Source organism: Phaseolus vulgaris, chromosome 4 (assembly GCF_051622355.1).
Source record: "Phaseolus vulgaris cultivar YP4 chromosome 4, ASM5162235v1, whole genome shotgun sequence".
Lineage (NCBI taxonomy): Eukaryota > Viridiplantae > Streptophyta > Magnoliopsida > Fabales > Fabaceae > Phaseolus > Phaseolus vulgaris.
This window is the reverse complement of record NC_143501.1, coordinates 41,533,900-41,553,491: the sequence shown is the minus strand read 5'-3', so window position 1 is coordinate 41,553,491 and position 19,592 is coordinate 41,533,900. Positions and strand designations below refer to the sequence as shown.

Here is a 19,592-nt window from a genome sequence, read left to right as displayed (position 1 = left end):
GTTGGGAGATGGGTGTGTTTTTGCAGGCATATAAACATATGCATAAGAGACCTGACAACAAACATAGGCTCTTTTTTTTATCTATGATTGGAAGTTGCTCGATTTTTGGCTTGGTTACCCAATTTTGGATTATTGGTTTGGAGAGTAAGTTATCTTAGGAACCTTTTTTGTACAAGGGTTGAAGCACCCCTAAAGTTCTCCATTTAATTTTATTAATTCTTTAGTGTGATTTTTTTTTCATTATCCTTCATGTAGCCACTTGATTTAGTTCATTGAGAAGCAACAAATTGTTCTATTTAATTGTTGGAGATTCCACATCGACTAGGCATAAGATCAATTTATAGTATATAAGTGAGAGCATACCCCACCTTACTAAATTGATTGTGAGGTTAAGATAGACTTAAATTTCACTTAATATGATATCAAATTTAGAGTCTATCCTTTAGATCGAGTTTGTTAGATCTATCATGTCACCCGCTATTGAACTTTTACTTGACGTCCTTAGCATGAACCCATGGTTTCTAGACATGATGAGTGTGTTGAATATTTCATATCAATTAAACATAAGACCAATTTAGAAGTTGGTGGAAAACGACTTCCTAATACTCCATGTTACACATAATATAAAACAAAAATAATACTAAACTATTTTTAGATAAAGTAATAGTAAACTTAATACATGTAATAATACAATACTCCAAATTTAAAATAGTAAAAAAATAAAACTTAATACAAAAATCTCAAAATAATAATTTTTTATTATAATTAAAAATAAAGTATAGTAATCTCCTAAATAAATGAGATTCATTTTGTACTATTTATAGCTTTTATTTGTTTTTCATCCCTATACATTACAAGAAAATGATTGAATGGTAACTAATTTAGAAAAAAAAATAAAAAATAGTTTCTATAGTAACTAATTTAGATACCATTTTATAAACTAAAAATTATTGGATACTAAAATGGTATCTATTATTAATAGAAATTATAATATAATTAGATACTATATTTTTTTAGTTAATAATAATAATAAAAATAAATAAATTTTAGGAAAATTTTTTTAGTATCTTGTTAAGATGTAATTGAAAACCATTTTTAAATCATTTTTAATCTATTTTAGAGACTAATTTTTGGTCTCTAAAAATAATAAAATTAGAAACTAATTTTTTAGTTTCTAATCATCATATAATTATATACTTAAATTTTTAGTCACTATTATTATTTGAATTTAGATACTAATTTTAGAGTAATTAAATTTTATAAAATTAATTATTAATTTTAATTTATAAAGTATTTTAAATTAATATGAATAAATTTACTAATTTATTATTTTTAGTATAATATTAAAATATTTAATACTAATTTAAAAATTATATTTAAAATAGTATTTTAATCTTTTAATTTTATTTAAACATAAAACTGAATTAATAATTAATTCAAAATATTATTTAAATTAAAAATTTAATTAATTTAAATAAATATGCATACTTTTCAAAAAAAATTATTTATTTATTTTTTAAAATCCGAGCAAATAGTTTGTAGGGTTTGAATTTCAAAGTTTATCTTTCTCTTTAACCTTTTCTGCTGATCTCTCACTCTCAGCAACAACACACTCTGCAACTAGGAACCGCACCTTGCGATGACAACTCATCTTGCGACAGTAAGCACCCTGTGACGACAACACATTGCGACAATAGCACTTCTCTGCGAAGGAGGCCAACTTCTTCAAGCTTATTATCGTAAGTTTCAATTCGTGCTCCATTCTCGCTCTTTGTCTTTAATTTTTGTGCTTGCTCATCGAAGCTCCGCAAAACGTTACTTAGTGTATATCTTTCCATCCTAAAGCCCTAAATTATTTTATCATGTTGTATTCTCCAAAAAAAATACTTTTGATGGAGAGTTAGTTCTTAAGCAGAACTAATATATTTTTTATTTTTTAAGGAGAGATCAGATTTGATTGAAGATACAAATTGATACGACATTTAGTAGTTTAAGTTTTAATGAGTTATTATAATGTAAATATTTAAAAGTTAAGTTATGGTAAGACATTGTCAATTGCGTGGATTTCTTTTTGACCACTGAATTAATACTTTTCGTAGATATTAGTTATGTTTTTCCTATATCCTACCCAACCAATGAGACTTATATAATGTTGATAAGAAAGTTTTTCCGCTGGTGCCAGCTTGATGATGTATTTAAGATATGGGATGCAATTTATGAGGGAAGATGGAATTAGCCACGATCGTAGTTCATATATAGTACTGATTCATGGGTAGTTTCTAAGTGGAAAACTAGAAGAAGCATATAGATATTATGGAGAGATGCAAGAGAAAGACTTCCTTCCTGAACCAGCTTATGGATAGTCATCATTTAACTATTAGGGAACTACAATTGAAGTTTTTCAGCATGTTATCACTTATAGAAACATTTTCACTGTTACTGATGGCTCACAACTGCAACTAAAATGCATTCAAATTGTTGATTTTGAAATAGTGAGTTGTGTTGTTTCTAATATCATCAACCTTGAAACATAGAATTGTATTTGCCAAAACTAATAATTTCAAGAGAAAAATTATGAATGGAATTAAAAAAGTTATGATTTATAACAACTATATACGATTAGTACATCTAAGAATTTGAAGAGAAAAGGGGTCCAACATTTATTTATCACATTCAAAAAGAAAAATATTATTTGATACCCACTTTTTGCATTACTCCAAATTACATCTTCCACATTATAAAGCTTCTCAGGTATTTATTCCAAAGCTTCTCAGGTACGGTGTAGTAGTGGGAGTTGCTGGTATCTATGCCCACTGGCTATCATCACGAGGGAGGAAGGACCAGGGACGTGCTTATGAATGAGTGATTGGCTGAAGGAGCTTGTGTCTGTTACATTTTTGGAGGGTGCTGTTATGGAATGAAGAACAAATGGTCATGATGATGTGGTTCTGAATGATAGAGAATCAAATGTGAATGGTGCTGACAAATTGGTGGAGCCATATCACGGAGGAGCTGCTGTCCAAAAGCACAGATGGTTAATCCTAAAGCAGCATTGTAATGGCAGGACACACAGTACAGCAGGGTCACCTTGTTGTAGAAGTAGCTTGTTTTTGAAGATAGAATATGTATATCTTCAGTTTGTTGGTATAAAAGGGTTGGGATACCCCTTTTGTATCCTCTTTAATTAAATTTTATTTTTTGCTGATAAAAACACATTATAAAGGTTATGAGATGTGAAAGAGTATTTTTGTCAAAGAGGTGTAATTTAGAGTAAGGGGTGTCAAAGTATCATTGTTCCATTTCAAATTAGGTTGTAGTTATGCAGAGTAATATTTTAATGGTATTAGGTAAAAAATGGTGGTCATCCAGGAGTTTAACATTTTTTTTTATCAACAAAAAATAAATAAAATAAAATGAGATACTTCAAAAATACCTAATTCTTATAAAAAAACAAAAACAAGTATTCTTGCACCAGCTAAGGATCACCAAACCTTACGTGACAAAACTCAAATCACTTATAAAATACAAGAGTCTCCAAATACAAGACCCAGGGTTTAACATGCATGGGTTTGTCTTTGTTAACTTTAAGATTTTAGATTTGCTTTTTCTTTTTTCTGCTTTTTCTGTTTCTTTGATCTCTCTCTGTTCCAATCCAACAAAAGCGTTAATGGGTCTTTATAGAATTATAAATGATCGTGAGGGAGAGGCATTGAATTTTGTTGGCTATATATAAAGCCAAGAAAGAAGGAATGTGCGCAAATGGGAGATATTTCTTATGCACAGGGTTTGGTGGTGGATTTTTCTCACACTTAATCTTAAAGTAATTAAGTATTTTCTGTAAAACGACGGGAAGCTAACGCCAGAAGAGAGATAACTGCTTGCTTTCCCTATTTGTCTCTGCACATGCCCATTAGATATAGACGTGGCTATCTTTAGGTCTGCTACTTTGCTTGCTATCCTTCAGCAAAATTTTGTGAGCATTGCTTGAAATTTCCAAAATGAATAAAGCCAGTTCTTTTTTGGCGCATGGTGAAGAATATGATGTGAAATTTGCTTGTTACTGGTTCCTTCTCTTATTGCTAGCTAGCAATGTGCTATGTTTCAATGTAATCTATGTATTTTCTCTTCAGTTGCTTGTCCATTATTCTTTTCTGTCTTGAGAAATCAATACTAATGATAACATATGGATATCATTTTCTGCAGGCATCGGCGTATTATTCAGTACAAGACAGCTTATTACTCGTTTTACCTCCCACTAAGTATTGTTATCCCTTTTTTTTTTATAACCTCGCAATTTTTGGTTTCCTTCTTGTCCGTTTCCTAGAAATACTAATGCCAAATAACTATCAGTAATATATTTTATTTTTAAAATTTTAATTATTATTTGATTTTTTTTTTTATTTTCAATTATTATTTATTTAAAGATGGAACTCGAAGTCAAGTTCCTTAAGAAAATGTCTATAGAAGTTTAAATCATTAAACCAGTCAAGTTTTATTGTTATGATTATTATTATACTTATGAGTATAATTATCAATATTAATATAATTAATAAAATAAAAATTAATAACATTATTCATATATTTAATATCATTATTATTATTAATATTGTTAAATATTATTAATATTATTAAATATTATTAATATTATCAATATTATTAAATATTATTAATATTATCAATATTATTAAATATTATTAATATTATCAATATTATTAAATATTATTAATATTATCAATATTATTAAATATTATTAATATTATCAATATTATTAAATATTATTAATATTATTAAATATTATTAATATTATTAATATTATTAAATATTAGTAATATTATTAAATATTATCAGTATTATTAAATATTATCAATAGAATTAAATATTACTAATATTAGTAAATATTATTAATATTATTAAATATTATTAATATTATGATTTATGATTTTATAATTCTTCATATTATATTAATATTTTTAATATTATGTATATAATTATTATGATAATAGGTGGTAGGTAATAGAGATTCGTGGGTGATAGTTCGTAGGTAATAGAGATTCGTGGGTAATAGTTGGTAGGTAATAGAGATCCATAGGTAAAAGTTGGTAGGTAATAAGATTCGTGAGTAATTGTTGGTAGGTAATAGAGATTCGTAGGTAAAAGTTGGTAGGTAATAAGATCCGTGGATAATAGTTGGTAGGTAATGCTGAATTTACCTACAAATTCAGAATTTGTGGGTCCGTAGGTAATGTTGTTCGTAGGTAATATCCGTAGGTAAGTTACCTACGGATTCAGATCCGTGGGTAAAAATCCATAGATAATACAGATTTTTTTTGTAGTGTATGATATTATTCAGATGCATATGTTTCTAAAGAGTTATTAGTTAAATGAAGTTTTTTTTATTATCTATTTGATTAATTTAAAATGGTTCTATGGCTATCATACAACCAAATATAAAGTTTGATATGTTTTTAATGAGTGACACTTAAAAGAAGTTGTCTTTCTATTATCTATTTGATTAATTTCCATCAGTTATGTACGCCACTCGAATATACGATCTGTTATTTATCTATGTATATATATGCTTTTTACTCAGGTTGCATGTGCATTGCTCATGGTGGGTGAGAATCCAGATAACCATGTTGATGTAAAGAACATTCTTTTTGAGATGGGAACATACTTTCAAGTACAGGTAATATCTTTGCTGGTATATTTGACCTCTTCTTTTAAGGCCATTTAGACTCTAGAATGATGTGTGAGTCAACCATATACTTTCATTATCAGCTTAACATATTTTATAAAAGTTGTACTTTAACCTATCTTTTCCCTTGCCTTTTCCCCTCTAATTTTAGGATGATTACTTGGATTGCTTTGGGGATCCTGAAACAATTGGAAAGGTGAGCATCCTGGACAATTAATGGATACTGGAAACATCAACTTCTCTTTAGTCTCATTCTAGTTATCTATGGGGCCAAATAGGTACAAATGTTGAAGATTTTAGATACTCTTGGTTAGTTGCGAAAGCTTTGGAAATTAGCAATGAACAACAAAAGAAAGTTCTATATGTAAGTGATCATCTTAATATATCCAGTATTTTTCTTATGATTAGACTACACTAAATGACTAATTTTTTGCGGTTTGCAGGACAACTATGGGAATGCAGATCCAGAAAATGTTGCTAAAGTAAAGGCCTTGTATAACGAGCTTAATCTTCAGGTTTGAACTTCATCTATATCTAGCTCATTAATAATTTATTGGAAAACGCTACCCTTAAAATGCATGATGCATAAAGACTATTAGCCAAACGATAAGGTCATAGAAATTTAGTTCCAAATACCAGTGCAAATCATGATTGATGTTGATTTTACTTGGATTATTTACTCTCAAAGGTGCATTTGAGGACCATTGAAGCTCATCCTAGCAAAGTAGTTCAAGTTGTATTGAAGTCCTTTTTGTTTCATCGAATTCCTCCTCAAATGGGTGAATACAAAGTCAAAAGTTTGATGAACTTAAAAAAGATATGGAAGTAGTTAAGAAAGAAAGAGACGAGTTTCAAATCAAAATTTTAAATATTGTGCAACTTTTTGAGAAAAACAATGCAAGGATTCCACAATGGATGGATAACATTAATCGTCAATCCATGCCACCAAGTTTTGAGGAAACTCAAGATGAGGATGAAACACAGTCACCCAATCAACCACTTAATCCTTATCAAGGTAATTTTGTTACACTATTCTATATATATTTTTAAATTTCAATCTTGCTAATAAATTTTATTTTATATTTTTTGACAGGTAGATGATTATTGTTATAGTTAGCATCAAAAGTTCACATGGTACACCATTGAGCATGGGCTTTTCATGGAATAAAGTTTTTTACTACTGTATGTATGCCTAGCTGTTCCAAATAGATCAAATGAGCCACCAAAGCAATTGTATGTCTCCCAACTTTCACAACTTCAAGAGATAGGGTTCTTTGACACACAAGAGAACATAAGAGCTCTTATTGCTACTTCGAGAAATGTTCATGCAACATTTGAATAACGACTATTGGGAACTTTGGTCAATAGCAATAATGTTTGCAAGTTCTCTTGTCTTTTTACGAGGTTGGTCAGTTTGAATTATAAGTTTTCAAGCGCCTTGTTGGGTATTCAAATAAAAACAGAAATATGTCCAAATTATAGTGGTAGTGCGATTGTTCTTTTTAATGATCAAATTTCCTTCATGTACATACTTATATTGAAACTAGTTTTAGACGTAGCAAGAGGTCTTAAAATATTTCAATGAATTGGTTTTTACACTTGATAAAAATTAATAAAATAATAATAATGAAAAATAAAATAATATTTTATAATAAATTATATTATTTAGAGATCAATATAGTGACATTTTTTGGTATTTATATATTTGGTCACTAAATAAGTTTCTATATATTTTGGTAGTTAAATTGATTTCAATAAAATTGATTGTTAATTTAGTTTCTATATAATTGGTTACTAAATTAGTTTTTATATTTGTTCACTAAATTGGTTTTTATTTAATGATAACTAAATTGGTTTCTAAATTAAAATCTAAATTGGTATATAAAATTAGCGGGCATGATTTTAACCACTACAAGAAAATCATGAAATAGAAACTAATTTTTAGAGACCAAAATAATTAGTTACAATAGAAACTAAAATAGAGACCATTTTAGAAACTAACAAAAAAATTGGTTTCTAAATTAGTTTATATTATTTTCTATTATTGTTAAATAGTTTCTAAATTGGTATCTAATTAGCAACTAAGGTTTTAGATACCAATTATTTAGTTTCTAAATTTAGTCTCTAAAACCTTGGTTGCTAATTAGATACCAATTTAGAAACTATTTAACAATAATAGAAAATAATAGAAACTAATTTAGAAACCAAATTTCTTTTTAGTTTCTAAAATGGTTTCTAATTTAGTTACTATTGCAACTAATTATTTTGGTTTCTAGAAATTGGTTTCTATTTCATGATTTTCTTGTAGTGAACCACTTAAGACTATTAATTTTTAAATTAGTATCTAATTAAGTTAATAACTAATTTTATCATTTTAAAAATAAAAAAATTAGTTTTTAAAAACACTTTTTTCTTTGACAATTCCAATTTAATTAAATGGTCCTTTTTTTTCTGCATGTGTCACTAAATGGTCCTTCGATTGACAATTCCAAAGATTAGTTTAATTAATGAAAACTATTTAACTAATGTGAAACAAAAAGAAAAAGAACAGATCAGCCGGCCATGGCACAGCTACACATGTAAAAAGAAGACAAACATATTACCTAAATCTAATCCAAACACAGCCATGAAGACAGATGTTCAAAACAGATTTTCAAATTTCTATAACACTATTTTTAATTATTTTTCATCATCAGTTAAAATGTATGATTTGATTCTTTCTTTAAAAGATTTTGTTCATAATTTATAACTTTTAATATTTCTAGCTTTTACTTAATGTAAAATGTTGGAGTTTTTGTTTTTAAGATAACTTTAATTACCTTTGTTATCAATTATATATCTTTACTCCTTATTTATTTCTAATTTATTTAAACATGTATTACGGAAAAAGGAAAAGGAATAAAATAAACAATATCATAACTAAATTATTTTTTCATAACTAAAATTGGAGAGACAAAAAAAATGTACATAACTATAAGAAATTTTTGTTAGTTCTTATCTTCGTTTGAGTGAATTTGATTATGATACATCGATTTATTAGACAGAAATTTGTTAGAAAAAATAATTAATTACTATATTAATTAAATTAAATATTATTTTAAAGATTAACAAATTATTAGTATCTAAATTAATTTTTATTATTGATAAATAATATTTATATTGATATCTAATTAGTTAACAATGTTTTAATTACAAACTTTAAAATTTAAATAATTAATAGTTAATTAGATATTAATTTAAAAACTATTTATCAATAATAAAATTAATCAAGATACTAAAAAAATTAGTCTTTAAAATAATATTAGTTTCTAAAACTGGTTTTTGTTTAATAATATTTTTTAGTAAATATATAAATTTTTATTTCTTGCAACCATATTTTAAAATCTAGAAACTTAATCACGATATTATAATGAAATATTACTTTAGTGTTGGTGTTATAAAAACATGTTGATATTAAAAAAATATTTTTCATTTTTGTCTTAATTTGATATCTTATCATCTTAGAGTAGCATGTTCCACTAAAACTTGTTTACAAGACCCAAGTGTTAAAGTAAGCCTCTTTGATGGGATATACTCTAAAATCAAGGATTTGAGGCTGAATTAAAAAGTAGAAGTAAGCTAAATTACAAATCTAAAACCATTAAAATTTTCTCACCTAAACTTACACTTTAAAGAATTAGAACAAGAGCAACATTCCTTGATAACTCCAACAAGGAGACAAAACTGTGACTTGGAGAATGAGGTGGGTTGGAATAAATTGGAATTGTTGGAATCAATAAAACGGCAACTAACTCATTTAAGTAGAAAACAAAGTTCCCACCCACCAACCTTCATACCACACACAGAGAGAAAAAGAGAAAGATAGAGTGAGTTACTGATATGTGTCCTTCTGGGTTTTCATCATCTTCCACTGCAGAAGAAGTTACTCAAGGGATTCATGGGGATGGCCTCACTGCAATTGTCACAGGTCACATATATCACTATTACTATGTTTTTCCATTTCCAACACACTCTTATGTATATGCATTCTCTCTTTTCACCACTTTCTTTGCCAAATATCATTGCTTTTTTGGGTCCAAGGATTTGGTCCACACAACCATACATGCTTATCCTTTTCCTCATCACCATATCATACTATATATGCACACTGCACAAACCCAGTTTTGGTCTTAATATCATATACCTCCAATTATATATATATATATATATATATATATATATATATATATAGCTTCATATGACTCATTAGCTTAAGTCTATGTATTGTCATGCAAATTTAATCCCATACAAGTTTCATTTTTCAAAGTTAAACAGTTTTAACTCATACTTAATATATCATCTCATTCTTAAACCTGAAACAGTATATATAATAGTATCAGGAAACTCAGGTATTAATTTTTAACATTTTCTGCATGTAAGCAACTTATATTTGTAATAACTGACTCAGGTATACTAAATTTTCTTTAACAAATTGAATATACATTAGTAAATTGCTTCATTTAAAAAAAAACTAATGATTAATTAAATTTTTATAGAGACTAGAATTATATGAAAATCTAAAGTTAATTTAAGATAATAATTTTATTATTTTACTATTATTATTATTATAATTATTATTAAGTTAGTCCGTCCTAAAATTGTGGAAATGCAATTCTAATTTGAGAAGATAAAATAATACCATAAAACGAGCCCAAACATCTAAACTGGAGTTTTTTTAAGTTTATTTTTTAAGTTAGCCTTTCTTTTTATTAAGTTTAATATATCAGTAAGGTCTGAAGTTTTTGATAAATTTTAATAAAATTCTTAAATTAAAAAAAATCCTTGATCATTTTCAAATCAAGGGTCCAATTAACATTTTTATTTAAAGGACGTAATTTTTTTAAAATTATACATGTAGTGATATATTAAATATATTTTATTCATCATTTGCTTCTGCGTATCTTTTTTTTTTCTCGAGTTTTATTGGCGACAAGTCTATTTTTATTTTTATTTTTAATTTTGTTTGATTTTTTTTTAACAGACATATTTTAGTTTTTTGTTTAGGTTTTTTTCCTTATGGATTGTAGTAAACGAAAATAAGTTTGATAACTCATCTAGAATCCATAGTCTAATTTACACATTAGAAGTGTTAACCTTAAAGTCCTTAAAAAAATATTAAACTGTTTATGTACACAATTTTCTTACACTTCTATAGTATAAAAAATATTTTTTTAATAATAATAACTGTTTTTATTATAGTAAAAAATGTGGATACAGTAATTCTGGAAAATTTGTATATTTAAATATGGTATGTGCTACTGCTACATAAATATTAATTGCATATTTATGTTGGTGGACATATATAACAGGAACAACACATGGTATTGGCATTGAGACTGCAAGAGTTCTTGCTTTGCGTGGTGTCCACGTGATTATGGCAGTGAGAAATGTGGTTGCTGCAAAAGCTGTCAAAGAGGCAATACTCAAAGAGATTCACACAGCCAAAGTTGATGTCAAGGAGTTAGATCTTAGTTCAATGGCATCTGTTAGAAAATTTGCATCAGAGTTCACTTCATCTGGTTTTCCGTTGAACATCTTGATGTAAGAAAACTACATGGTACATAGTTAATGTTTCAACATATATGTTCTTTTTAACAATGGTTCTAACCAGTTTTTATATATAATTAACATTTTTTTTAAATGAAAATATTAGTTATTATAATTGCATAATTGGTTATGATTATGAAAATTTTGATACAAAATCTATTTAGGATAAAATATGTTTTTCATCCAAGTGCTTTGACGTGAAATTGTCTCCATAGTCCAAAATCTATTACAATGATTTCTTACTAGTTTTTTTTGTGACAAACAAATTTTCAGTGTGGATTAAGATCTTAAAACATTTCATCCTAACTGATCGTTGACGTATATTATTATATACATTTCATACTGAAAGTTCATTTGTCACTAAAGAAACATTGATTATGACTCATTCCATTAATTTTCTTAGTATAAGTATTCAAGATGTCTAAAGTTTAGACTAGAGACAAAATCAATTTCGCATTATAATATATGCACATAAAAACATATTTAACCCATCTATTTATTATTATTGATTGAAATTTATACCTTAATTATGATTTGATCATTCAAAGAGTGTTCTTGTTGTATTTCTAGAAACAACGCAGGGATAACTGCAACCCCTTTCTCGCTGTCCAAAGACAACATCGAACTACAATTTGCCACAAATCACTTGGGTACGTACAAAAGAAATGTCTGATACTTCATATCACTGTGAAATATTTTTAGACACTACATCACCATTATATTCAAACTAAAAGAGGACCTTGATTCTTTTTCCACAGGTCATTTTCTTTTAACACATCTTTTATTGGATACTATGAAGAAAACTGCAAGTGTAAGCAAGAGACAAGGAAGAATTGTAAATGTCTCCTCTAATGGTCACCAATATACATATCCTGAAGGAATTCGTTTTGATAAAATTAATGATGAATCAAGGTAAGATTTACCCTGAAGAAATATTACTTCAGAGATTAAATTTTATTACCATTGGAATTCATCTATAATATTTGTTAAACTTTTTTTATGAGTAAGAAAAATATATTCAAAAATGGGATAATTGGGCCTTTTAGAATTCATATTTACAAATATAAGAAGATATATTTATATTTCATTCCTAATCTACTTTTGATACAATTCATAACAATTGGGTTAACTTAGCTATATGTAACAGTTTCAATCTATCTAACAATACACTAAATTCCACCTTTAAACAGTGTTATTTTACACATCATTATATTTTTCAGGTTCCTCATCATAGTCTTAGTCTGTCTTGCATATGTCTGGATACCTTTGTTGTTGAACTTTTATTCATGTATAACTCCTTCACATAATTTATCCCTGATTCTTCTTCATCCTGAATTTTCAATTTGAAAATTATATATGTAAATCTTTATCAATCCTTTGTTATTCTTGTTGTCTTCCTTTAGCTTTCCTCATTATTATAATAACCCTTGTTGGTTGTTGTTTATGTTGTTTGGATTCCTACCTGAATTAATATAGCTTGACATTTCCACTTTCATTCACACGTATGATCTTTGGTTTGTATAACACCAAAAAATGTAGGTGTTTTTCCATTTGTATATGCTGTTTTTTTTTTTTATCAGCAAGAAAAAATAAATAAATATGAACCATTTTAGGAATGACCCAACCCTTATACAAATCACAATAAGTCTTCACATCCCTTCTAAACAACCTAACCCTCTTAAACTTAGAACAACAAACAACAATCGAAGAAGTAAACCTTACAAAAGCTCACTTAATTGAAAACATACAAGTAACAGGATCAATGCACCACTCAGAGTAGGTAAAATGAACAGAATGTTATCCAAGATCAAGTCTTTAATTGTACCAAAGTGAACACTTCCAAAAGGTCGATGACTCCACCTTGAAAGATATGTTTATTCCTGATTCGTATATGCTACTATTATCTTGTCATTAAATTTATCCAAGATACTAGATTAAATTATCAATCTAAATATGAAGTAATGACATTTAATATGAACAAATCACATTGAAATACTTGTTTCTAATTCATACCCACACTTTCTTTTGGGCAATGGTGAAAACTTCTGCACCTACATTCCCATTTTGATAAATAATATAATTTCTTTGTTTCTACATAGTCTAGACAATTATTATTCATACCTTGTTACAAATTAAGTTTCCTAATTTATTAAACTACACTTCATTGAAGCTTTGGAAGTGATTTTTTTACTTTAGTGATGTACGATCGTGCTATTTCCTACTTAATTATAGCATTTGTTCCACACTTGGTTGACTATTTTTCATGTGAAAGGTATATGATTTATATTTTTGTCCAAAATCCACACATTTCACATGCTCCATTGGGTAGTGGGATACTCCTTTTAATTAAATTGTCTTTGGTAGAGATTCTATTTAAAAATACCCTCCATGTAAAAGCTTGTGTTGTTGGCAAAACTTTTATATTCTAGAATTCCTTAAACAGTTGTTCATCTTTTTCACCTATTGTATTCTACAATTTTCTATAACCAGACTTGGTTGTGTAAATTGAAATTTCGTTATCCTTTCATACCCACCTATATTCCTCTCTCTTTGTTCAAAGTTTTTCCTGTTAACTCTTGCGTTGATGTATTAACCTAAATCCTAATGTTTAACCTATATTTTTTACTACTCAAATCAATCTCTTCTCCACTCAAGACATCATTCCCACTTATTATTTCTCCAATACTCAATTTCATTCAACGTTTTCTTTTTTAATAATGAATTTCAGTACATTCTTCGAAATCTATGTGTAAGTGGCTCTTGTCCCATCCATTTGTCCTCCAAAAACTTTTTCTTTTCTTCCCCGCCTACATTCCACTTAATATTCTCCTTAAACATTCCTTTTCATTAATGGGTTAAAACTTTCTTGTCTGCTTTGTTTTGTTCTCCGGTAAATCAATTGTTCCTTCAATTGTAGCAACATGATCTTGTGGCTTGTAGGCATTGTAATATGAGCATTTCCTATTTCACGAATCCAACTTTGGTACTCCCATCAATGATTTTTCGTCCTTGAAATTTCTCCTCCATTCACCACACTTGCATTTTCTAATCTCCTTTTATTGATATTTCTTCCTCTATTGTTTTGTGCAAAATTCTCCTATTGATTTTAATGTTCATTTTTCTATTGGCCTCGCTTCTGATCAATAAACAAATTTGTATTCTTGCAAATTCTAGTAACTCCCACGATTTGGTACCTTCATAAGTTATTATTAGTGCCGCTACTAGTTTACTAAAATAATCATCATTCCATGATGACAATGATAGACCCTTCCATCTTACCCACACAATTTTGTTTCCTATCGTTTTCTCCTTTGACCAGTGAACAACTTATTCAAACATTGTTGAGAACTATTATAGATTCTCGTCAATTATATTTCTTATTTTCATGTCTTATTCCTTGTTAATAAGACCTAATTCTTAATAAAACTTGATTGTCCTCGAGATATCTTACCCTCCTAGAATTATGTTATCTTTTATCTGTACTAGATGCGCACTGATATGCATTATATCCACGTAGTTTTCCCTCATTCATTCTTGTGTTTCTTCTTGTACTTTTATCTACATTCCCATCCACCTTTCTCCACTGACTTTCTCTTTTTGAATTTTTTTTACAACTTGCGCTAAGTAAGTTATCATTCCTTTCTCCTCCATACTTCTTTGTTTCTCCCTCCCCTTCTTGATATCTTCTTCATCTTTGTGATTTAAGTTCTACCATTTTCCTCCTACCTTTTATTTCTTGGTATGCTTACATGTAGCTTTATGTTTCCTATTCCAAATGTTATCCAACCTTTTTTCTAGCACTATTGCATCCCTTACATTAAAGAACCGTACGAAACCAAGTCTTTTTCCTTTCCAAATAATTTTCCTTGATATGAATACCTCTTGAATCTTTCTCCATTGTTAAAATAGGGGGCCTCAATTTGCGTTGGGGAAGCAAGACAAAGGTCAGTAATGTGGGGGAGGGGGGTGGGGCCAACAACAATGTTCGTGCAGGTGGAGTAGTCCAGGGGCAGGCAACGTTATGTGCGTAGGGGGAAGGGGTGGGTACAGTCAGGGTTGCAAACGCTGATGAGGTGTTCAATTTTGTGGTTTGCATGGAAAGGAAGAGTATTAAAACATCTAACACTTTAATGACAGTTAATAGAACAATCATTGACAACTTTTTAACAACAACTTGTAGACTAATTGTTTCAGTTTCTGAATCTTTCACCTTTGACGACGGTTTATGACATAATCGTCGCTAACCAATATCTACATATTTATCAACAATCGTATTTTTTTATGTTTGAAATATCGTTATTTATAGTTGTTTGAATATTTTATATTAGTGACATTTGATTAATTTTGCTTCTTTGTATACAGTTTCCAGTTGTGGCATGCTTATGGGCAATCAAAGCTTGCTAACATTTTACATGCCAAGGAACTTGCAAGACGTTTTAAAGTACGCTGACATTTATTGTTTTGTAAAATGATTAATATGGAGCATTGTTTTTAGCATAATGCTATTTTTGTAGATGATTATATATGTTATTGATGACCATTAAGAGTTGGCTTGGCATTATTTCTAAAAATAATTTCTCTAAACTTTCGACTGATTACTAAGGAACATATTCTTGACTTGCATATGGTTCTTTTAATTGATTTTTGTGTTTTCACAAATGTTTTGATAGCTCGTATTTTTTATTCAAAATGTTCTTTTCTGTGCGACTATATATGTTTTCTGTTTTCTTATCTTTTTTTTATTGTTTACTCTGAACACAAAATTATATTATTTTTAGTTTAGAAGGTTTCAATGGCCAATCTGGCAGAAGCAGCTAAACTATGAACTGATAACTTTCTGGTTTCCAATTTTATGGTTTTGTATTGTTAGGTTGTTTGCATATACGAAATGTGCATTGCATCAACTTTGTTCTTATATCTTACTATGAACTTATCATGAACTGACAGACTTTTTTTGCTGTATTATTTGTCTTCTGCACAGTGCTCTAATAATGCCTTCATGTTTCTATTTGAGAAGGAAATGTTGCTTATGACTTAACAGTTGAAACTAAACTTATCTCTGGAATAGAAGATTGATAACCAGAAATGTTGGTTTGATAATCAAAGGCCATTTTTTCTCCAAAATTTTAGTATTTCTCCTTCTTTCATGTTCCTTAAAATGCTCAAACTAAGCACTTTTGTGAACAAGAATCATAAGCTCCAAACACCTTATTGTTTACTTTGCTCACTGTATTCTCTTTCTTTTCATGCTCTTCTGTTTGTAAGTAAAGATTTCTGATTTTTCCTCATAAATTGTCCATGTTATATCTAATATTATAGTTATTACATCATGGTCAGGAAGATAGGGTAGATATTACAGCAAATTCTCTTCATCCAGGAGCTATTATAACCAATATTTATAAGCCAGAGATTAGTGGCGCTGTGCCAACAGGTAATTACCACATTGCTCCATTCATAGATGAATTTATGGTTTTCCTAGAAATCATGCAGATCCCGAATTTTGGGATACCAAATAAAGTATTTTTCATGAATCTTCACAGCAAAGTCACAATGTAATGAGATCCAGTTCCTCCTTCATAGTTTATGTTGAATAGCTAAGCCCTTTTGAATATTGAATTCGGACATGCTCAATAGCATCAAACTTTTAAGAATTAGATTGAAACATTTTCCCATGTTCACACTTGGAGGCATCCTTTATAATTTTTGGAATTAACTGCTACAAGCCTACAACAACTTATATGTTGATAAAATGATCTTGGTTGGGATTTCCCCTTGCAAATGATGGCAATTGCTGAGTTGTATGATGCTATGTTTTTGTCTGATTCGTGCAGATTTAATTAATATGCTTGGCAATTATGCGATGAAAAGTATTCAGCAGGTAATTCAAACCCACTTTGGCCTATTGAATAACGTAAAACTTAGGGAAAATTTTATTACTTATTCATCACTCAAGAATCCGAAAATTCATTATTTAAGTTAGGGTTGTAATCTTCCATTGTCTCCTTCTTGAATCTCATTTTAGGGAGCAGCAACAACATGCTATGTAGCGTTGCATCCACACGTGAAGGGAGTTAGTGGCGAGTACTTTTCAGATAATAATGTGGCTAAGGCAAGCTCACTGGCAAAAAACACTGATTTGGCTAAGAAACTCTGGGATTTCAGCATGAAAATAATTGATTAGAATACCCATGAAGCAGTGTGAATGCAGATATATAGTTTCTCTGTGACTTCAAAGAACTATTGTTGTGACATTTGTATTGGGCCTACATAATTAATATAGAATCCCATAAACAACTCATGAAAGATATTTTTGTCATAGTAGATATACATTAGTTTATTTTTAGGATGTTTGTTACGTGATAAAGATGAGATAACCATAAAGGTAGTTACGTAGTACTAGTCAGAGTGATATAATTAGTTGTTTTTTAGGATGTTTGTTACGTAGCGTGATAAAGATGAGATAACCATATATTAAGAAGATGATCATGATCACAATAACAACTATGAAGATGCCATCAATAATGATAATAATAAGAAAGTAGTTTAGTATTGAACCTCATGCACAAGTATCAGAACAAAGCCATTAAAAATTTAAATGAAAGATTATGTTTGACCAACTTTGACATTATTAACCTAACTCAATAAGCTGATATTATTAATTCTAATATTATTTAAGTATCTTTAAAATATTTCATATTTAAAAAATAAATAACTCCCATTAAACATTTAGATAGTAAAAACTACTTGGGGATGATTTTTCACCTTATAGAGTCCCCTGCTCAGATAAACCCCATTCTATGAATTTCACCAAAAAAAAAATTATCAGCATCAACAAATTTTATTTAATTTAACTCATGTTACAAGTTGGTGGGTTAAGCAGATTATTCACTTTAAATTATTTTCTTAAACCAAAAAATTAAAAGAAAAACATAAAATTTGTTTGGAGTGTTAACTAAGCCTAAGAAGAAAGTTAATAAGTGAATTGAGAGGATATTTAGTGAGGACGCACTTAAAGATTTATTTTGATGGAGTGTTGTTGTATTATACTATTTTAGGTCAGTTGGTGAGTGTAGTAATTAAGAGAGATAATTATTAAAATTTTACTAATTGTAAATTCTTTTAGTTTTTTTTTTTTGCCAAAAATCTACTATATTCCAAGAAAATCAATAAGTAAAAATTATTTTTAGAAAAAAAAATTATTATATTGACTAAATTAGATAATAATTTAGATACTAAAAAAATTATTGGTATTTATGAATATAACGTAGTTGAAAGTTGTAATAGATCTTTATGTGTAGATGTACCGGAATTTTATTTAAGAGCTGGAAGTGAGTCTTATATTGTAATGTTGTTGTTTTTCAAGATAGCTAAAAGACTTTGTTTATTAAAGGGTCGAGATACCCTCCTATCATTTTTTTATTCTTTGTTGATAAAAAAAAAAAGTGGAAGCTAATTTAGAAATTATTTATTAATAATATAAACTATTTTAAATATCAATAATCTTTAAAATATTATCTATAATTAATATAGTAATTAATTTTTATTTTTAAAATTAATTTTTATTTATAATTTCATGTGAAACTAGTTACAGATCAATTAACTTTTTAGAGTGATGAATATTATAAACTACCGAATGAACCCAAATATTTTTATATGTTTTAATTATTCTAGTTTTAAGGTTGAATATCTCATATTCATATATAGAGTTAGCTTCTATGTTAGCTAGGTAGGTTAGAATTAAATGTTGAGGTTAAATGATAAACGAGTTTTATATTTATTTTATGTTTGAGTTATTAAGAATATAAATGTGATTATTATTACTAAATCAATTTGGGTGAATGGGATTTGAGGTAATCTTTAACACTCCTCTTTCTAATTTAGTATGGCTTGAAGGAAGAATGTCAATTAAGAGCTTAATTAAATGTTTGAATGGAGATTTTTTAAGAGTAATTTTTTTTTAAAAAAAATTCAAAATATTTTATGATAAATATGTTATTTGAAAGAAAATTTTAAAAGAAATTCAAATTTTAAAATTTATGAGAGTAATTTGATTACTTAAAATTAAGTTCAACTAAAAATAAAGAATTTAAAATTTGTAATGATTTTTACTCTCTCAAATTCATATATCTTTTCTTTATATTATTTACTCAACTTTGGTCGTATTAACTAAAGTAAGGTTGAAGTGTTATTGACTCGACTTTAATGAATATATAAGATTACTATTTTAAGTTATAATTACCTAAGTTATTTTTTGGTCAACATAAATAATATTTTTAATTGATGTAAAACAATTTTTTAATTAACATCAATA

General features: G+C 28.0%; 2 protein-coding genes across 4 annotated transcripts; both read left to right on the top strand.

The window, feature by feature from the left end:
* The first annotated feature begins 3,998 nt into the window (after window positions 1-3,998).
* LOC150028077 (farnesyl pyrophosphate synthase 1-like) lies at window positions 3,999-6,524 on the top strand. Its single transcript, XM_090301037.1, has 7 exons — window positions 3,999-4,063; window positions 4,204-4,264; window positions 5,591-5,686; window positions 5,847-5,895; window positions 5,974-6,059; window positions 6,139-6,211; window positions 6,355-6,524. Exons 1-7 carry the CDS (start codon window positions 3,999-4,001, stop codon window positions 6,522-6,524), a joined length of 600 nt encoding a protein of 199 aa, XP_090157163.1.
* A 2,953-nt stretch (window positions 6,525-9,477) lies between these two features.
* On the top strand, window positions 9,478-17,586 carry LOC137837613 (short-chain dehydrogenase TIC 32, chloroplastic). Of its 3 annotated transcripts, none has more exons than XM_068646665.2 (8): window positions 9,478-9,662; window positions 11,044-11,275; window positions 11,852-11,931; window positions 12,040-12,193; window positions 15,644-15,722; window positions 16,619-16,712; window positions 17,113-17,159; window positions 17,304-17,586. In XM_068646665.2, the coding sequence occupies exons 1-8, from the start codon at window positions 9,575-9,577 to the stop codon at window positions 17,460-17,462; spliced, it is 933 nt and encodes a 310-aa protein (XP_068502766.2). In that variant the 5' UTR covers window positions 9,478-9,574; the 3' UTR covers window positions 17,463-17,586. The 3 variants fall into 3 exon arrangements, with proteins under 3 accessions (XP_068502766.2, XP_068502765.2, XP_068502767.2); XM_068646664.2 differs by having other exon boundaries at window positions 9,496-9,662; window positions 16,601-16,712; XM_068646666.2 differs by having other exon boundaries at window positions 9,496-9,662; window positions 16,619-16,713; window positions 17,128-17,159; window positions 17,304-17,445.
* Window positions 17,587-19,592: the final 2,006 nt, after the last annotated feature.

What these genes read in the sequence shown, in the direction of transcription:
- LOC150028077 (XM_090301037.1), top strand. Translation starts at nt 3,999, where the DNA reads ATGAATAAAGCCAGTTCTTTTTTGGCGCATGGTGAAGAATATGATGTG. An exon ending in GTGAAATTTGCTTGTTACTG is followed by an intron (nt 4,064 to 4,203) that starts GTTCCTTCTCTT and finishes CATTTTCTGCAG; the next exon opens with GCATCGGCGTATTATTCAGT. An exon ending in TTTACCTCCCACTAAGTATT is followed by an intron (nt 4,265 to 5,590) that starts GTTATCCCTTTT and finishes CTTTTTACTCAG; the next exon opens with GTTGCATGTGCATTGCTCAT.
- LOC137837613 (XM_068646664.2), top strand. Translation starts at nt 9,575, where the DNA reads ATGTGTCCTTCTGGGTTTTCATCATCTTCCACTGCAGAAGAAGTTACT. An exon ending in AAAATTAATGATGAATCAAG is followed by an intron (nt 12,194 to 15,643) that starts GTAAGATTTACC and finishes CTTTGTATACAG; the next exon opens with TTTCCAGTTGTGGCATGCTT. An exon ending in AACTTGCAAGACGTTTTAAA is followed by an intron (nt 15,723 to 16,600) that starts GTACGCTGACAT and finishes CTAATATTATAG; the next exon opens with TTATTACATCATGGTCAGGA.